The sequence below is a fragment of the Pyrus communis genome, chromosome 9 (genome assembly GCF_963583255.1).
Source record: "Pyrus communis chromosome 9, drPyrComm1.1, whole genome shotgun sequence".
In the NCBI taxonomy this organism is placed as follows: domain Eukaryota; kingdom Viridiplantae; phylum Streptophyta; class Magnoliopsida; order Rosales; family Rosaceae; genus Pyrus; species Pyrus communis.
In genome coordinates, this window is record NC_084811.1 from 2,160,037 (window position 1) to 2,180,549 (window position 20,513).

The window sequence follows — 20,513 nt, forward strand, 5'->3', positions numbered from 1 at the left end:
AGTTAGGTGCTTTTGCTTGCTCGTTTTGGCTGCCTGGCTTTGCTTTGTAGTTTCTGCTTTTGCGTTTGCGTTTGAATACGTGAGGTTTCTGAAGATGGGTTTGCTGTGCTCTCGAAATGTGTTGGGTTTTCTTCAAGCTTAGATTTTGGAGTGGAAATTCTTCAAAACCGGTTTCCATGGCTGGGGGGCAATGAAGTCAACGTAAATGAATCCAGGGTAACAACTTTTCTTCGGTTTTTGCCGATTCAGAGTTTGAAAGTTTGTTTTTTTCTGTGTTTTTTTAATGTTGTATGGAGTTATCTTAATGAATTCTCCGGGATATGGTGTTTAGTTTGTGATTTTGTTGTTAAAAAACTGATTTGTTTTTGTTTTGTTTCTTTCTTTGGGATGAAGACATTGTTCTTGTTTGAGTTGAGGTTTTTAGCTGTTTTTAATGTTTGACATGAATATGCTTATTGGGTTTGTTTTGCTTGTTCGAGTTCATCATGTTCTGAAGATGTTCTTGTTTGGAGATTTGATTGTTTGATGGATTTAATATTTGTGGTTTTGTCATGGGAAAGCTTCCGGTCAAAGAAAATGCTACAGATGAACATGTTTTTTTTTTTTCGGTTTGTTTAGTCGATTCTACAGCTTTATGGGAATGATTTTGTTCGTTTTAATTGACGTTTCTATTCCCTTTGAATCGTAGCAAAACCTTCTTTTTTTTTTTCCCAGATGTGATGAAGCCGGTATTAGTTGCCGTTTTGGATTTTTAGTTGCGGTTATGTTGGAATAAGACATTGACATATGTAAATTTTTTTCTGGGATCTGATGCCTTTTTAACAGACAGTGGTTCCACTGAATACATGGGTCCTCATCTCGAATTTCAAGCTGTCATACAATCTTCTACGCCGCCCTGACGGGACTTTCAACCGGCACTTGGCGGAGTTCCTTGATCGGAAAGTGCCAGCCAATGCTAACCCCGTTGATGGGGTTGTCTCGTTTGATGTCATCATCGATCGCGAAACTAGCCTGCTAAGTCGAATCTATCATCCAGACAATGCTGATCTATCCCCGCTGAACATTGTTGATCGTAAGAGATCTTTGAACAAGGATGTTCTTCCTGTCATAGTTTTCTTCCATGGTGGGAGCTTTGTACACTCCTCTTCAAACAGCGGTATTTATGATATTCTGTGCCGCCGACTAGTTGGTATCTGCAAGGCTGTAGTGGTCTCTGTGAACTATCGCCGGGCACCTGAAAACCGCTATCCATGTGCCTATGATGATGGGTGGACAGCCCTGAAGTGGGTGAAGTCTAGACCATGGCTTAAAAGTACGAAGGACTCAAAAGTTCATATCTATCTCGCTGGCGATAGCTCGGGTGGGAACATTGTACACAATGTTGCTTTAAGAGCTGCAGAATCTGGAATCAATGTATTGGGAAATATACTGCTCAACCCTATGTTTGGTGGGCAGGAGCGGACTGAATCCGAGATGCGATTGGATGGGAAATACTTTGTCACCATCCAAGACCGGGACTGGTACTGGAGAGCTTTACTCCCTGAGGGAGAAGATAGGGACCATCCAGCATGTAACCCATTTGGTCCCCGGGGTCAAAGCCTCGAAGCTGTCAAGTTCCCGAAGAGCCTTGTTGTGGTGGCTGGTTTGGATCTTGTTCAGGACTGGCAATTGGCTTATGCTAGAGGGCTCGAGAGGGCTGGCATTAACATGAAACTCATGTATCTTGAGCAGGCCACAATTGGTTTCTACCTGTTGCCGAATAATGAGCATTTCTACACCGTGATGGATGAGATCAGTAAATTCGTGTGCTCCAACTATTGATAGAATTGACTTTTACCACGCGGTGACATATAACCTAAGGTTCACATTCCCAGAATAATGAAGGGTTTGTTTGCAGTTTGTAAGATTGTGTAATTACTGTTGTATTGATAACTGTGGTACTAAGATCCTGCTTTGGCCTGGTTCTTGTCCGCGGAGGGCTAGCTTTGATTGTTAGATGCAAACGAGTGTATGATTCTGCATCTAGCTGGATCATCGTATTTTGTTAGTTGGTTCAATAAAGCTTTTGTAGACCCCACTTAGCAGGATAAGGCTTTGTTGTTGTTGTTCAATAAAGCTTTTGCAGACAGCAGAATCTATTAACTAAGTTTAGCAGTCCTACAATTGTTAAGATCCAAGGATTCGACTTCTGGCCATAGTGAAGAGGAGAACTGAGGATTATTGGTGTAACATCGATCTGTAGTAGCCAATCGACAATTCAGTGACTTGCTATTGTAATGTATAGCTAACAACGGAACATGGATGGAAAATCGTCCATGGTCGAGTTGTTCTTGTAATGTTTATATATGTGTGTGTGTGTGTTCTAAGATTGTGTAAGATGTTGGTTTATTGGCAGTTGCCAATGTTTGCTATGCTCTACGTGTGTTAAGAAATGTTAAAATCAGTGGATGTTTTGTTGAAATCTCTGCTCAAACTTTCAATGGATTTGAAACTCCTCAGCCTCTAATCTGCTACCTTCTTTTGGTAATTAATCTGTGAATAGTACTTCCTTTTCCACGTAACTTTTGGAAAAGAAGGAGAACTACCTTGTTTCATGAAGAAGTTGAATGTATCTTACATCATCCACACAAGCTGCTAAGCATGTGAAGAAGGGTATATATGGTAGGAGAGATTCAGCCTTATCACGGGAATATATTTCTATTTCAGCATATCATTCGAGAAATTCTCTTGTCACTAATCACCACGTGGCAAGCTTTTACTCAATTCACATTTCAAACACATGATAAACATTTATTAAACAGGTGATTCACTTTTTGAATACGTGACAAGCGTTTATTGGACGGTGATGAGATTGAGATTGTGCATTTGCAAAAAAATTTCGCTTGTCTCATTCCCTACGTATATCTATAGCCATATCCAAGATTTTTCCATCTGAGCATAAGAGATTCTGCTTTTTCACCATCCATATATCCTCATCTTTTATGTCTCAGTTATGACGTATATATTTTGCAATACCCAATAATATTTTGCATTAATAACAGTCATTCTACTTTATCACCAGAGGATACATTCTATCAGAGCGTCTCACTGATCATGTATATCTCTCACTCTAGGTAAAAGTTTTCCTTATGAGTAGAGCGAATGATTGATTACATTTTCGAACAAGTGACCAAAAGGTTTCACAAAAGGGAGAAAGGAAAAAGAGGGCAATTGGCTAGGGGACAAAGTTTACAAGCACCAAAGTACAATCTAATTGGTCGCATCCAAGCATCTCCCTGTGCATATTCGTTTGAATAGGGTGAAAAAAAAAAAAAGGAAGTGGGTTACTTTTGTCCTATTGGGATTCTCTCTGCATCTCTCACTTCAGAGTTCATGAATCAGGTAATTCGGAGCTTTTAAAAGAAAAAGATATCTGAGCGTTGGAGTCTTGAAGAGATAGAGATTCTGTGTGAAATCACTACAAAAAATATGGACAACACTCACAATAAAATTATTTGTGCCCTTTGAGCTCAAAGTGCACCAACATATGTGTCCATAGACCAATAACAAAAGTGCAGCAACTATAATATTATGTGTGCCCTCTAAGAACGTTACCTTTGACCATTGGAAACCATATAGTCTTTTGTGCTCAAAGAAGTAAGCACAAGTAAGGGTCTTTTTGTGCCTCTTTTCTGACACTCGTGTCAGATGCCTTTCCCAAGTCATGTTAGCACAATTTTGTTATTGTGCCTAATAGGTTAAATATATTAAAAAATAAATTCAAATATTACAAAATAAAATCAAATAGTAATACCATCAATAAGAAATTATTCATATAGATAATGAAAACAATTCGTAATACATTTTTTCTTCCATGAAAAACTCAACTAAACCTAATAATCTAACAATGTAACAAACACCATTACTCTTTGAGTTCCTCGCAGGCCAAACAACCCTCAACCACCACAAACAACCTTCAGCCCTTGCTCCAGCCTCTGAAAATGAACATGAGTAAGAAATGTATCGAGCAGTAAAAGCAGTGATGATGATGCATTGCTACTTTGTTATACCAAATTACAGCAGACAAAATATGCAAACTAAAATGAGCAGCTAAGCTATCATCATCACTAGCAAACAAGATGTACAAAACATTAATTTCTAAGAAAGATAGCATCTGCTAAAAACCCTGTAGGTTCTGTAAAGCACAAGCTAATAAAATAAGTATATTGAAATCCAACCTTGCTTATAATCAAGTAGGTTCTAGCTTTAGTGATGTCTTTCGTGCTTCTACTTGGCAGGGGGACTACACAACATTCAACAATATAACATACAAGATCATCGTAAGTTATCATTTATTAGTTTATAAGTTGGAAGAGAGGTGAAAGACTCTACAACAAACAGTTTATAACCTCAGAATAGCAATACAAAATTTAAAAACTAAGATTTCATTCAACTTATAGCTGTTTCTTTTCAACTCCAAAAACATTTTGAACAAGAAATTGAGCCAACGGTTCAGATACACAATGATTAAGGAAACCAAAGACATGCAACGTAATTTAGGGAAGTTTTAACTAAAAAAAACCAGAAGCTTATCAAATTACTAATAGTGGAAATGCTGCATAATTTACCAGATTATCAAATTTACAGTCCCATACAGCAAAAATCATGATAATAAACTATTTTCAATTGCCCAAACCCTAATATTTCATATAAATGTGGAAATCATGGAAATTCTATAATCCTAAAATTCGAACTTTCTCTATCAGAACAACTTTGAGCATCACACAGCTGAAACACAACAAGGATAAATTGGGAAACATGCAAGCTATTTAATTGTGTTATCAAATTAGAATCATTCATAATATGTTGTTGGAAGGCTTTTAGGTTTATCTCAGACCCAGCTAGAGGCCACACACTGGAAACAACGATTGGAAACCATTTAAGGTGTTTTCGAAGCTAACCTTTGGAAATTTTCCATAGAAAAATAAGTAAAGGAGTGCTTAGGTTTTAAATAAGTATATTGGAAAGCACAAATATATGAAGCAACCTTGTTTGAAATTTTCCATATAAAAAAATTAGTAAAGGAGTGCTTACGTTTTATACTAGAATAAAGGCACAAATCCATAATTGTGCCAACATATTCTTTTGCTGTATGGGGAAGTGGAATGATTTATTATTTATTAATATTTACTGGAAACAATTTTTAAAATTTGTGTCATAAAAAGGAAATTTATAATTATTAATATTCAACGGGCATTTATTGTTAAATTGTGTCATTTGTCTATCTTAAGACCAAGAAGAGATTCTCTTCAGATCTCTTCCACCAAAGCCACATGATCAAGTAATCCGAGCCTTTGAAATTTCATCCAATGGCCAACCTGTTTTAACCCCTTATAAGCTATAATAATTTTTGGCCATTAGATGAAATTTCAAAGGCTCAGATTCAAAACAAGTTGGGCGTTGGATGAAATTTTAAAGGCCTAGATCACTTGATCTGGTCACCTTGGTAGAAGAGATCCGGAGAGGATCTCTTCTCCTTAAGACCCACTACACCTTTGTACGGTTGATTAGACAACTAACCCTATGGACACAATTTTTTGTTATGTGTCACTGCATGAAGGACTTCTAATACAGTAAAAAAAATATAAACACTTATGATAAAGACAAAAATCATATCACCAAGTATCAAAAACCAACCTGCAAGAAGATTAGACTCTAAAAGGCAACTGAAAAAAATAAGAATCTAACAAGCATTCATTGTAGATGGAAATGATTCATCGTAAATCTAAAATATGCCACTTAGTACTACGATCTAATGATATTCCTCTTCACCTGTAAGTTAGAGGTATTAAGTTCGATTATCGCCACAAATACGAATTTGAACCACATTATTGCTAACCTATTTTGAGACTAAAACACTATACAGTAATAAACAACTCCACCACAATTTTATCAATTTAATTTATAATCTAATTTTTTGTGTGTGCTAGATGTAAAGACAAATGAAAAAACCACATACAGTGGTGCTGACAACCAAATTTTATAGACACAAAAAGTTTTTGGTGTCTAGCTTCAGTCAAAATGTTGTCAATTGACCCAACTTGACACGGTTCCGATGCCCATTACTGTTTTGTGTCATCTTTTATTTACATTGGGCACCATAATAGACACAAAATTCTCAATTGTGCCCTTAGTTTTGTACCCAAAGCCCATTTTTCTTGTAGTGAATGGACCTGTATAATGGGCAAATGGGGACCACAAGATTTAAATTGAACAGTCAAAATTGCTTGGTCCACAAATTCCAAAGTGTGAGATTCAGAGAGGATGTCAATTCACAAGTGTTCTTAAAAGCTCTTTTGTTTTTTGGCTGGTTGTACAAAAAGTTTGAGGTTTTGAGCCAATGTTTCATAAGACAGACAATGTGACCCTAATTATAATATAGATAATGTTAGGGAGATTAAATTTTTTAAACTAAATTATATGTCACCAATAAGAAATAAACACGTTAATCGATAATTAATTAATAATCCAATTATCTATAACCACATCATTTGGTTTACGAATTTAGTTTAAAATATCTAATTTTCCTAGTATTACCCTTATATTATTAAAAAGATTTGACCCAAGATTTTCTCAAGGAAAACTGAAAATCTTTGTTTCTAATTCTCTATAGGTTGCTAAATGATTGAAAAATAGTTCATGTTTAGGAGTGATCGGTCATGCTTGTCATTTCATGAATTGAAGGCCTCTCGTTTTTTTTTTTTTTTTTTTGGATCAAGGGTAACATTCATTACCAACAACAAATATTACAACATAAAAGACCAAATTTACAACGTAGAGGGCCAAAAAACAACAGTGGCCCAACCAAAAGTTAAGACCAAAACAAAAGAAAACATAGAAACAACCGGATCTGCTGCGTCTTCCGCCATAACTGTCACTGCAACCACCAAAACAGCAAGTGTGCATGTCGATCCAGCCAAAATTCTGCCCCAAATAAAGCCTCACCTCATCGATACCAATAGCCAATCCCATGCTTCACTCCTAGCACAGCTACAGACAATTGAGAACCTGCAGCCAAGTGAAAGAAACTCATGGCAGTCCACAAGCAATAATACCAATAAAGGCAGACAACAAAGAGAAGGTGGTGGTGCAAGGAATACCCGACCCAATGCAAGCACCAGATCTACACACCAACTCGAAACATCGCACCCAATCGCTGCAAAGAGTGACTGAAGCTCAGAAATTGGAAGAATATGGATGAGAGACAGCAAAGGGGAGAGAAGAAGGCAAATCAGCCAATAAAACCAGGGGAAAAACAGCGGATGGAAAGAGAGAAAGAGAGAGAGAAAGAAACAAAAGAAAACCCACCGATCCCAGCCAGAGCTAGGATCAGCAGCACCAGAATTGGACGCGATCAGGAACCACTCACACAGATCGGTGAGAATAACCCTCAAATAAAGAGAAGGTCTCTCACAGAGAGAGAAAGCATGTTTTTTTCAAGCCTCTTGTTTATACATGGAAATAAATTTTGTAAGAACGACTTCGTTAGGGTTGCATACGAAAAAAACTTGAGTATGGAAGATCAGACAACTCTCACAAAGGGTGGAAAACTAAGACCATGTGTAATAAAAGTAGTACCTACGTGAGTTCAAAAGTACCGAAATATAATAAGACATGTTTTTGTGAGAACGTCTGCTATTCAGCTAGTTAGGAAACTATCATATCATGTGAGATAAGCGTATAATTGAATGAGACTTAAAGATATGAAGTTTTAAACTATTGTAAGAGACATCATTCGGATGACATGAACATATGTCATCAACTAACTAGTTAACTCAAAAGTTGATGGGGGAAAATGCAAAAAAATGAGAGTGGTGCTATTCACACATTTTTTTTTTTTAATTTCCACACTCTTTTCAATTTTTGGTCGTTAGAGCAAAAAAATGAGAGTGGTGCTATTCACACATTTTTTTTATTTTTTTTATTTTCCACACACTCTTCTCAATTTTCGGTCATGAGATCAAATAACAAAAATTAACAAAAAATGTATAAAAAGTGAAACGAGGTATGTAGATAGCACAATCTAAAACCCGACTTGTTTCTAAAGGAAAACAAAAGTCCAAAATTTAGTGGTAGTTGGCATTCGGGGTGCTTTTGCTAAAGGGACCATATTTAGAATCAAACAATGACTCTAATCATCCGCGGGAGTAGCTTTCTCCACAATAAAAAATAAAATAAATAAAATAAAAAATAAATAAAAACATAACAGTAAGAACAGCTAAGCTTCTGGAACTGACATGATGGACCCTTGTTTTAATTTTACTTAATTAAATTAATTAATTATGTTTTAGTTTAACGTAATCACAAAGCATGCTAATAGTTAATTAACACGAGAGAAACACAAGTGGGTTTTTTGTTCTAAAGTTGGTTATTTGTAAATAAGTTGAGAGTGAGTGCCAAAAACACAGTACAATATTCACATATGATTATACATTGTCGTCATTATATTTATTTATTATGTTGTTGAATGATACAAGTTGATAGATGAAGATGAAATTGTTTTTAAAACAGATTTTTTGGGTATGGCTGCCAACACTGATTATACACTGTCGTCAATATACTTAATATTAAGCTATTGAATTATACACTGTTGCTCTCAATTTATGAACCTATACTAGGTGAAATAATAATATTGTGTGACATTATGATGAACCTACGCATTTGTGTGAATTTACAACTATTTTAGGAAAATTCTCCTTGAGACACACTAAAAAGTCGATATCAAAAAAATATTTTTCGATTTTCAAGTGACAGTCTAAAAGCCGATAATGAAATTAAAGGGTTTCTAAATTTTCAAGCTCTAAAGACTCTGAACTAGCCTAATCTAATCTAAGAAACAAAGATTACAATTCAAAGTTGAATAATGAGCGAGGGACACGCTGCTTTAGCTAACTTGTCTGTGTTTGTAGACACTTGAAATTTTAAGCGGAAAAGAATAAAAGTTGTGAATTGCATCACTTGATTGGGTTACTAGGCAACAAGTCCAACAGAGTTTTGTCATGGAAAAAGACTTAGGAAGCCAGTCCACAAAAAGCAAAGGCTTTAGGAACCAATACATACTTCTCCAATCCATAATATTGGGCCTTAGCACATATAGCACATTTCTGGTATATATAGTGGTTTTAACACACTTTTTTATTTATTTATTTTTTATTTTTTGTAATTTTGTGCACACCCTTTATTAATCGTGACCATTGATTTTACATTATGTCTTACACTTGCATTATCGCTATAATCACATCGCACAACAAACTAACAAGTCCTCCCATTAGTATATCTTTCATCATGTAACGCGTGTCATGTGATGATGCAAAGATAACATGGGTATATACCACAGCTGTATCAAGATGGGACTTTCTTGGGTACTTCGGAGTACCCAGTATTCTAGGCATTTTAACCGTTATACCTTGTACAAAATAAAAAAAAATCAAGATCTAATAGTTAAAATATCTGAAATATCAGATACTTCAGACCACACAAGAATTTTTGGTACCAAGAATACCCCTCATTACACATATGCCACCAAATAGAAGGTGAATGATTTACTAACCAGCAGTACTAGGATTTGGCAGACTCTGGTTTTTGGATGGTGAATCAGTTGAATATTTTCCGTGTCAAAGGGGCAGAATCCCATTGATTGCAGGTTAAGAAGGATAGTTTCCTTTCATACTACAACGATTTTGTAGTAGGAGAAAAACTTGCGTAGGAGCATCCGAATGGAAGCGACTAATCTAACAAGCAAATGTTTCCTAGTTCCATGTGGAATGACACAGATCATATGAACAGCAATAGGAAGGAAGCTACAGTCGTAACGAAATTGCTCATAAACGGATACGAAGAACAAGATTAGATATTCATATTCCTTCATGTAGAAAAAGAGCACAGCATATCAAAGTATCCCATTGAGACCTATTTCTGCACCAAAAACATTATTATCTAGATTAGAAGTTGAAAAGGGACAAACATTGCATGGCATAGCCGTGCCGTCAAGTAGCCCTTGACAGGTTGATCCAAGAACAAAACTGACTACCAAACCGAGCCACTCAGCGCGCTTTGGAAACATATGCAAAAGATGCTGCAGCAATAAGGGTTGTCGCTGATGAGATCAAAGTCCAGAAACTCTTCTTCTTCTGTGCCTCGGATGACTTCTGCATAGACTCGAGTTGTTTCTGCAAGTCTCCAACCATCTTCTCCTTGTTTCTGAAAGCAGTCTGTATGGCATCCAACTCCACAGCATACGGCTTAATTTCTTCGCCAACCTTGGGATCATTGGTAGCCACTTCTTCCTTGCCTTCGGATTTCAAAGATACACGTGCTGCAGTGTTCTTCAGCAGAGTCAAAGCAAGCTCCATTTTGGTTCCTTCTGATTCAAATTTAGCCTCCCAATCACGAGTTTTCGTCTGAGCCTCGACAAGGTTCTTCTGCAGCACATCTTTTTCCTTCACCAGTGATTCCAACCGGCTCTCCATGGCCTTATTTTTCTCAGCAATGTTCTCACGCACACTCCTCAGTTTCTCCAACTCTTTCTCGATTTCTTTGATTGTCTTCTCCCTCCCCAAAATGGTCAGCATTAGGTCTTCCACTTGTTTCTTCTCCCCTTCCAAATTCTTCAGAGCCTCTGCCTTCTCCTGTGTAACACGATCAAGAGCATCCTTATATCGACTAACTTCAGAAACCAACTGCACATTCTTCTCTTTCTGCTCGTCGCATGAATTTCGCAATGTAGAAACAAAATCCCTTTCTTCTTTCACTTGACTTGTCAACTCAGCAATTTCCTTCTTTTGCCTCACTTTTGCCTCCTTGATCTCATTCTTCTTTAGCTTGATTTCCTTGATTCTTTCTTCCTTTTTCTTCAATTCCTCAGTAACCGTATCCAAAAGTTCCTTCTGTGATTTCACTTCCTCAGTCAACTTCTTGAAACTCTGCTCCTTCTCCCTCTTCTCTTCCCCCAAAACCTTAATCTCCCTCTCCAACACCTCTCCCTTCCCCGTAGCCTCCTCAACACTCTTCTCCAACTCCAAAACCTTCACGTGCAACACTGCATTCTCCTTCCTCAAACCCAATTCGATCTTACTCAACTGCCCCGCTTCATTCTCCAATTGAAAAATCCTCGCTTCATGCCTGCTCTTTTCCATCACAACCCTTTCAATCTCCCTCTTCAAATCATCGATCACTCTCTCCGACTCATCGCGCTTCATCTCAGCCAACTCCTTCTCTCTCATTGCAATCTCAACCTCCCTCTCCTTCCCAGCCTTGTCCTGCACCAACCCATTGCAATGCACTTTCAGCTTCTGGAATTCCTCCCCGAAAACCCTCTCCTTCTTTTCCATTTCCACCACTTTCAACTTCAACCCATTCGCCTCCTCCGAGAGGTCACTGAAATCCCTCTTCACACAATCCCTCTCCCAGCACACTCTGCTCAGCTTCCCCTTCTCGATTTCGAGTCCACCCGCAAGCTCCTCCACTTCCCTCTTCAACTCCACAATCTCACCATCTCTCTCACTCATCGCCCTCTCAATCTCAACTCTCTCTCTCATCATTTGCCCCATCTGGGCCAGAACAAAAACACCATAAACAGTCTTCTCCAACTCCAACCCAACATTTTCCTCGCTCTTCTCACTCAACTCGCTCACAAGCGACTCACTCTCCACTAGGAACCGACTAAGCTCGGACTCCAAACCCGCCTTGGCCTGCACCAGCGACTCCACCTGCTGCCGGCGGTCCTTGGTCTCCTTGAGCAGCAGAGAGTTCAGCGACTTGAGGTTCTCGAGCTTCTCGGACGGCTCGTCCATGGCGGCGGCGGCGGCGGCTTTGTGGGTAATGTGGTGGGTTTTGGAGTGATGGGTTACTTCTTTGGTGTCATTGGGTTGGAGGGTCACTTTCTTTTTGGCCATTTTTTGTGGTTGATGTTGGTGGTAGGAAATGTGAGATTGGGGATTTTAGATTAGGGTTTTTTCTAGGGTTCTAAACTTCCAATGGCTGAGATGTGGGGTTGGTGGGAAGATTTATAAAGGATAGTGATTTGTGAGAGGAGAGAGAGAAAGATGGTCACTCATACGTTTGAATTTGGGGGGATGGGTCGGCATTCAAATTTTGGGGCCCATTTGGCACTTCTGATCCAGGGACTGAAAAAAATTTTCGGTTTATCCAGCACACAACGACACATGTTACTATACGATTAGAGAGATACTTGAAACAACAGATTTTCTTCTAATTGTATAATAATATGTGTCCGGAATACGACGACACGGTAGACTATATGTTACTATACGATTAGAGAGATATTTGAAACAACATATTTTCTTCTAATTGTGTAATGATGTGTGTATATCATTATATTTCTGGTACACTGAAAAATTACTTCATCCATTGAGTACTTTTCAGATTTTTCTTTCTTCAAAAAGAGGATTAACTGATAGTTTCGTCACGACAGTCTACCATTTTAGAGACCTGAAAGACTCGTAAAAGAATTTCAACTTCTCTAGCCACTATCATACGATTTATCGTACTTTTCATATTTTGATAAACCCTACAATTTGGAAAATTGGAAATTGGGAAAGTTGGTAGCTAAAAATATATGGGCTGACTCTTTCAATTTTATTGGGGGATGTGCTATCTACACACCTTATTTTACTTCTCACATACCCTTTGATAATTTATGTCCGTTGATCTTCTTCAATTCATCTGATCCGACGCCCGAAAATTCAAAAAATATGTGAGAAGTAAAATGAGATGTATGAATATCAAACCCCTTTTATTGGATGTCCCTTTGGGGACATAGGGCTGATTGTTGGATGATGACTGATGAGTAGTGAGAGCTGCTCACGTATCGAGAAATTATTGCCCACAAGTCCAAACGACTGGATGGTTTTGTATAGTAGTTGGAATTAAGAAAATAGAGTTTTAACGAAAAGTCTTTCCTTTGTAAGGGTGTCTCAAAAGAGAAACAAATTGCGTACATAAATCATTTTCTTTCCATGTATACACCATTAAAGTCCTCTAAATAGGAAGCAAATTCTCTCTGGATCTATACCTTCGGAGCTTAGGGATCAAATCATCTTAGCTTTGAAATTTATCCTGTGACCAAAAATTATTGTAGCTTTCAAAAGTCTTCTCTGCCTTATAGCAAGTATCCAGAATGCACTTGTACTCCGTCTGTGTGGTGAAAACGGAAAGAGATCCTCTTCGGATTTCTCCCTCCAAAACCCAAGAATCAAGTGATCCGGGCTTTTAAAAATTTGATCTAACAGTTAAAAATTATTATACTTTTAAAAGTTTTTACTAGCTTTTCTGTTTTTAACTGTTGGATCAAATTTTAAAAACCCGAATCATTTAATCCTGTGTTTTGGAGGAAGAGATCCGAAAAGAATTTTTTTTTTCGGTTATAACATGACACTTCTTGTCCTTGTAGAAGTGCATAACTCCCTTTGACCAGAGCCTAGGGATCAAATAATTTTGGCTTTGTAATTGACCATGCAACCAAAAACTATTGTGGAAGCAAATTCTCTCCGGATCATCACCACACAAACGGAGCACAAGTGCGTTCTATATTCCAGCTGCCATTGAAAAGGCAGAAGAAAGGTAGTGAAAACTTTGAAAGCTACAACAGCTTTTGACCGTGAGATCAATTTGAAAGGTAAGGATTATTTGATAATTTCAGCAATCAATTAACAAATGTTCTAATTGGGTTGACTGGGGGGGGGGGGGGGGGGGGGGGGGGGGGGGGGCGACTCAATATTTATTAGACCATAACATACCAAAATTAGAAGAAGAAAAAAGTACATAAACCATTCCCATAATTTATATAAATAAGTTAATATATTAAGTAATGGATTGTTATGATGCGGTGGTGGATTTTGAATTTTAATTTTGGAGGGTCCTTGTTAAAAGATATAAGCTTCTTTTAGACGGAAATAGGGCGATCCTTTCAGTTTTTTTAAGTGAAACATTTCGTCAAGGCATTTTAGTTAAAATGGTTTGTGAGAATAGCATAAATCTTTATTTTGGTTTTTAATATTTAAAATTAATAGAAATGATCTCTGAGTTAGTCCATCTTCAATCATTTAAGTCACTTTGTGAAAAATTTCTGTTAAATAAGTGTCACAACGACAAAAATATCTTCAATTTAATAAAAATGAACCTAAATAAATTGACAAAAATTAAAGTACTTTTGTCATATTTTTCTTACTTAACGAAAATTTTAGGAAACGGTCAAAATGATTGACGATAGAAAACTTAGGACTAGTCTATCAATTTTATATTTAAAGATGTATTCAATCGGGAATTCGAGAGATTTTTTTGGATTTATAAATCCATGAATTTTTATAGAGTTTAATTGATTTGTAGAGATTCTATGTAAAATTTTGATTCAATTCCCTTGAAATCTCATAAGGAAATGTGAGATTTGTGGATGCTTAAAATACACTACAAAATCTCTTCAGTTCTCTCTAATTCCTCAATTTTTCCAAATTCTTTAAATTCTAATTCTAATTGAATACACTTGGAATATTATAAACTTCCTTAAAATTCTAATTGAATACACCCGATTTCTAAGAATTTTAATAAACTATCTTAAAATTCTGATGAAATACATATTGAATTTTAGACAAACACTTAAAATCTCGATTAAATACTCCTAGATTCATTAAAAATTTAAAATCTCTAAAAATCCGAATTAATACATCGAGGATTTATGTTAATGTCAGAATAAAACGCCGTTCGTCAAACACTTGGCGGCCATGCACTCATCTGCGGCTTCCAAGCGAGTATATCAACGCGTAACGGTGAGTGCCATTAACCTGTGTTGACGAGTGATATCGGCTCATGTTGCAGCGCGTGTAGAGATTTACCAAGTGATCAGTTCATCCAACATTTGGTAAGTTGAACTCGCATCTTCCCCACTTGGAATTGGAACCCAGATATCACATTGAAGAGGACGATGATGGTGGGAAGAGCTGTTTGGATGCTGACTGTGATTGGATGGCTTGGAGTTGTGCAGCTAAACCCAGTAGAAGCTCATACTCACCGGATTCTTGTCGATACAGATGTGAACGTTGACGATGTTCTTGCTTTATTTTATCTCTTGAAGCAAAACAAGACGGAATTCGATTTAAAGGTTTCATCTTTTTCTCCTCTTTTTTTTATTTTTTTTATTTTTTTTTCAAGTTTTTTCCTGCATTTCATCAATTTTTCGTCCTAGAAATGTTGTAAATATGATTCTTTAAGCTTCAGACAAAATCGGGGCAATTCACTGTAAACTGAATTTGATAATTCATGTTAAGTTGAAGATAATTATTGGGTTTGTTTGGAACTGGTTATGTAGGAAGCACTTTTGCTATAAGCGTTTTTGAATTTTGATAGAATTGCTTCTAAATTGAAAATATTATTACAAGTCCAAGTTCTTCCTGAAAAAGCGGTTGGAAGTACATGTGCTTATTCGGGAAGCACTTATAGGACCCATAAAGCACTTTTAACATTTTTATGCCAAGTGAAGTCATCAGCGTTTTTGGTTGTCAGAAAGTGATTTTATCCCGTCTAGAAACACCGCTAAACGGACCCATAAGTAACAGCAGTAATAGTTGATTTCACTTTGGAAAAACTGTTGCTGGCCAAAGAAAGATCATGATGTGCCATTTTGTATGAACTATATGTCAATGGTGATAGATTGTAAGGTAATTGAGGTTAGTGCAGGCAATTACTGTTAATACAAATGGATGGAGTGATGCCGGGCATGCTGTTCATTATGTATATGACATTCTTTCTGTGATGGATCGTGATGACATTCCGGTTGGTGTTGGAGGTGAAGGTGGTATTTTTCCAAATGATACCATCCAGCCTAATGTTGGAGGTTATCTTCCTATTATTGACCAGGTGTGTGTATAACCGAAAAGTGTTCAACTTCAACCAAACTAGTTTACTGATTATTTACGTTAACGGCTTGTTATAAGTTTGAATGTCACGGTCATACCAAACTTTGGATTTTGTTTACAGGGACCATCCACTGCAGGTGGCTGTAGATACAGACAATCAATACCACCGGGTCAAAGTGGTCGTCTAGATGTAAATACAAACTATGGCATGCGCAAGGGTTTACTTCCTAAGGTACCAAATTGTACCCTCATTTTGTTTTCCTGATTTAGTTTTCCAATTTAAAGTTTGTTGAGCTAGGTAATCATTATATAAACTCAGGTACCGCCATGTTATATCTGGCTACTATATATTCCTGTGTTTACAATGAACAGGGTAACAGAAAATATGTACCGCTTCAGCAACCTACGGCTCAACAAGTGATGAAAGACGCGATATCTGCAGGTCCCATCACTGTGTTTCTTATGGGTATTCAGACGAATTTTGCCATTTTTCTTATGACGAATCCTCATTTGAAGAAAAATATTAAGCATATATATGCCATGGGAGGTGCTGTGAGATCAACCTGCTCTGGAAATCTCACTTCTGTGCTGTGTGGTGACATTGGTAATCTATTTCGACCAGACAGCAATCCGTATGGAGAGTACAACATCTTTGGAGATCCTTTTGCTGCGTACACGGTAAATTGTTGTTTGATGGACATTCTATGCTAAGTTAAAGTACAAGATTGGTAAAGATTATAGACATATCAGGTATTGCATTCTGGCATTCCGGTCACCCTCGTTCCTCTGGATGCAACAAGAACGATTCCTCTAGATGAGCCTTTTTTCAAAGCATTTGAGGAGAAACAGGATACATATGAGGCACAATATTGCTTCCAGTCCTTGAAAATGGTTCGTGATACATGGTCGAATGATGAATTTTATAAGGTAGTTTCCTATGATATCTTATTCTTCTATGTATGAGCTAAAATTCTGCAATTATGCACTGATTCTTGAATCTTAATATTAAGATGAATGTCAAATGCATAGTTTAGAGAGAGGTAGTTTCCTATGATATATTTCATAAGTTATTGACCATTTCACAGGAATTTTGCTTGTGGGATCCTTTTATGGTTGGTGTAGCGTTATCTCAAATGCATAGTTTAGAGAGAGGTCACAGAGAAAATGAATTTGCCAAATTGGAGTACATGAACCTCACAGTGGTTACTTCAAACAGACCTTATGGAATATCAGACGGCTCAAACCCTCTCATTGATGGGCATTTGATCCCAAAGTTCAGTGTACAGAAGAATGGGGTGCATAGTGGTCATGTTCAGACGGGAATGGAAGACCCGTTTTGCCTCATCAAAGAGGGGAAAGGAAAATGTGAGGTATGCTTTCAGTTACTAAACCAGTTTCTCTGTAATACGTTTATTGATTTCTTAATAACCCTACGCCTTTTAATTGTAACAACTAACTGAAGTTTGGACAATGCTAATAGGATGGTTATACAAAGGAGACAACTGGTGCGGAAGCAGTTACCGTACTTGTTGCAACTGGAGCTAAGCGAGATCGTGATAGCAACAGCATTCGTGCCAAAGATTTCTATGGCAGTTTCTTGGATGTAAGTTTATGATTAAAATCTATCAATTTTAGGTCCTCTCTGGTATGACATACAAAATTTTGTTGGGGAACTTTTTTCCCTTTGTACTTGATTCAGAATGATAACTTCATAATTGTGTCAAATGCAGGTTATAAATCGACATAAGAAAACTGGACGGCCGAATATTAGAACACAGCTTCCACTCCATGAGAGTGTACTTCGAAAACCAGATTTTGGAAAGAAATTGATGGGTAAAGCCCTCATATTTGATATGGATATGAGCGCTGGGGACTTCCTAGTTCTTCTATATCTCCTAAAATTACCTGTGGAACGGGTCAACCTGAAGGTACGATACTGCCTTTGTAAGCTTTGTGAGGTTTGGTGCAGCAGATGCACTAATACAAATGAATAGCCTAACTAAGTACCTTTGTAGGGTGGCATGCTAGCAATTACAAATTTTGAATAGTATATGTTGTGACTTTGCTACTAGCTTCCGGATTCGACATACATGCCTTTGAGGATATAGCTCTTACTAATACAAAATGATGTTTCCAGGGAATACTAGTTAGTGCTAATGGGTGGGCAACCGCTGCAACCATAGATGTTGTTTATGACATACTGCATATGATGGGCCGTGATGATATTCCTGTTGGTCTTGGAAATGTATTTGCAGTTGGTCAATCTTATTCATCTTTCTCTTCTCTCGGAGACTGCACATATATCAGTTCCATTCCTCAGGGTAGTGGTGGTTCCTTGGACTCTGACACACTCTATGGATTTGCTCGTGCCTTACCTCGAAGTCCTAGGAGGTAGCACTGTCTATTTAAACTAGTAGACATCTAGTTGCAATGATGTTGTATATGAATCTATGCGCATGATAGGCAGATTTATTACATGGCTTCTTTATGTCTATCTCAGATACGGATTCGCAACCAAGGAATTCCCCGGACTCGGACAGCCAACTGCACTAGATGTTTGGAAGTCCATTGTAAAATCACTCGATCCAGGATCCAAGATTACTTTGTTGACCAATGGACCTTTGACAAATTTAGCCGAAATCATTCATTCTAAGAACTCAGACTCAGTGGTCGAGGTAAATGTCATCGCTTTGGAAACTTAAGCCTGAATTTGTATGTCATGCCTTTATATTGGATTGACATTTTCATTGTTATGATTTCCCTGCAGGATGTATATATTGTTGGGGGACACATTCACCATGATAACGAGCAAGGGAATCTGTTCACTATTCCTTCAAACAAATATGCGGAATTCAACATGTTTCTTGACCCTCTGGCTGCAAAAGCAGTTTTTGATTCGAAACTGAACATAACATTGATTCCATTGGGGATACAGAAGCAAGTCAGTTCCTTCCAGAATATTCTTGATAAATTAAAGCTAACAGATACGACTCCTGAAGCTGTATTTGCCCGGCATCTGCTTTCGAGGCTATGGAAACTGAAACAGGAGCATCATAGATACCGTCACATGGTAAACTTCCACACACTCAGCTATATATCTAATGCATGACACTTTGTCGATGAACTTACGTTGTTTCAGTTCTGTCACTACTTTCACAGGATACATTTCTAGGGGAAATCCTTGGTGCCGTAATCTTGGGTAGCAGTCATCCTCAACTCAACCCAACCTTTAAGTTTACGCCTCTCAAGGTGGTGGCCGAGGGAGATGTATCAGTAATCGGGCAGCTACTAGTTGATAAACATCAATCAAAGATGGTGAAGATACTGAGCAGTGTAAATCCAGAGGCATATCATGAAGAATTTGCTAACATGTTAGGTGAACAAAAGCAGTCTGCTGTCGTAGCAAGCTTTGTAGAGGAAAATATGGTTATCAGGTGCCCAGGACCAAGTCGTGGATCCGGATTCTCTCTGGATCTTTCTATGGGGAGCCTGCAGACCACATCATCGCGGCCGTTGATTTATAGTAATGATAATTTATTCTTCTGCCCGGCAGATGATGCTTTTGGTTGACAATTATCATGTATTTAGTTGCATTGTCAATCATGTGCTCTTCTTCCATTTTTGGGTGTAATTTTATCCTCATCACAATCAATTTTTGGAAGAAAAACAACTCTGTAATTTTCAACTATCGAATAAAAATTTGCGTTCCATAGAATCTTTGTTTTTTTTTATTTTTTTTGAAGATACTTTTTTGAATGAGCCAAGCCACTAGGAGGAAACTAAAAGAGTTTCGCATTATGAACTTTTGCACACTTATAGGATTCCAACTTCAAATAAACCCAATCACCAGCATCAAATTTTCATTATATCTGGATGGCGAGATAATTCTATCTTTGGATTTTATTTGTACAAGTATTTCACATTTACGATGAAATTTTTTAAATGTATGTGCGTAGTTCAAGTTTTTGCCCTATTCACTAGGAGTTAGAATAGTAAGCAGGCAAACCGTAGCTACTACTTGAAGAGACACGAATCACATACCTTTCTGACAAACCGGATTAATTAAGAAGGGCTAGATCGACATCTCAGCTAAGGCGGCATTCATGGATGGTCCGACGAGATATTATTACAGTGAGGGATGACAATACTTAACAATGATGTGTCGGAAAAGTGCTCTGGATGCTTACTGTAATCGGATGTTTTTTGAGATCTGCCAAACCCCTTCGAAGCTCAAACTCGCCGGATTCTTGACGATACAGAGGTGGATGCAGACGATGTTCTTGCTCTCTTATATCTCTTCAAGCAAAACATGACGGAATTCGACTTGACGGTGTTCTTTTTTTTATTTCCTTTGAGTAACGTCTGTAATATTTGTAGCTATTGTTTAGCTGGAGCATTACTTAATTTTTGCTGCAGGCAATTACTGTAAATGCAAATGGATGGAGTGACGCCGGGCACACTGTAAATTATGCGTACGACATTCTTTCTGTGATGGATCGCAACGACATTCATGTTGGTGTTGGAGGCGAAGGTCGCATTTTGCCTAATGGAACCAGTTGTGGAGCCAGTATGAGGTTATTGGTTGTCCATGACCTCAACAACTTC

General features: G+C 37.6%; 2 protein-coding genes and 1 pseudogene across 2 annotated transcripts; 2 read left to right on the top strand and 1 right to left on the bottom strand.

Moving 5' to 3' along the window:
- LOC137745897 (gibberellin receptor GID1C-like) lies at positions 1-2,455 on the top strand (annotated as a pseudogene).
- Positions 2,456-9,880: 7,425 nt separating this feature from the next.
- On the bottom strand, positions 9,881-12,003 carry LOC137745672 (uncharacterized). Its single transcript, XM_068485668.1, has one exon. It carries the CDS (start codon positions 11,931-11,933, stop codon positions 10,083-10,085), a length of 1,851 nt encoding a protein of 616 aa, XP_068341769.1. The 5' UTR covers positions 11,934-12,003; the 3' UTR covers positions 9,881-10,082.
- Positions 12,004-14,768: 2,765 nt separating this feature from the next.
- On the top strand, positions 14,769-19,677 carry LOC137745683 (nucleoside hydrolase 3-like). Its single transcript, XM_068485681.1, has 12 exons — positions 14,769-15,154; positions 15,730-15,909; positions 16,030-16,140; positions 16,281-16,586; positions 16,659-16,835; positions 16,994-17,278; positions 17,389-17,511; positions 17,639-17,836; positions 18,046-18,299; positions 18,409-18,583; positions 18,676-18,978; positions 19,068-19,677. The coding sequence occupies exons 1-12, from the start codon at positions 14,978-14,980 to the stop codon at positions 19,476-19,478; spliced, it is 2,700 nt and encodes an 899-aa protein (XP_068341782.1). The 5' UTR covers positions 14,769-14,977; the 3' UTR covers positions 19,479-19,677.
- The last annotated feature ends 836 nt before the right edge of the window (positions 19,678-20,513 follow it).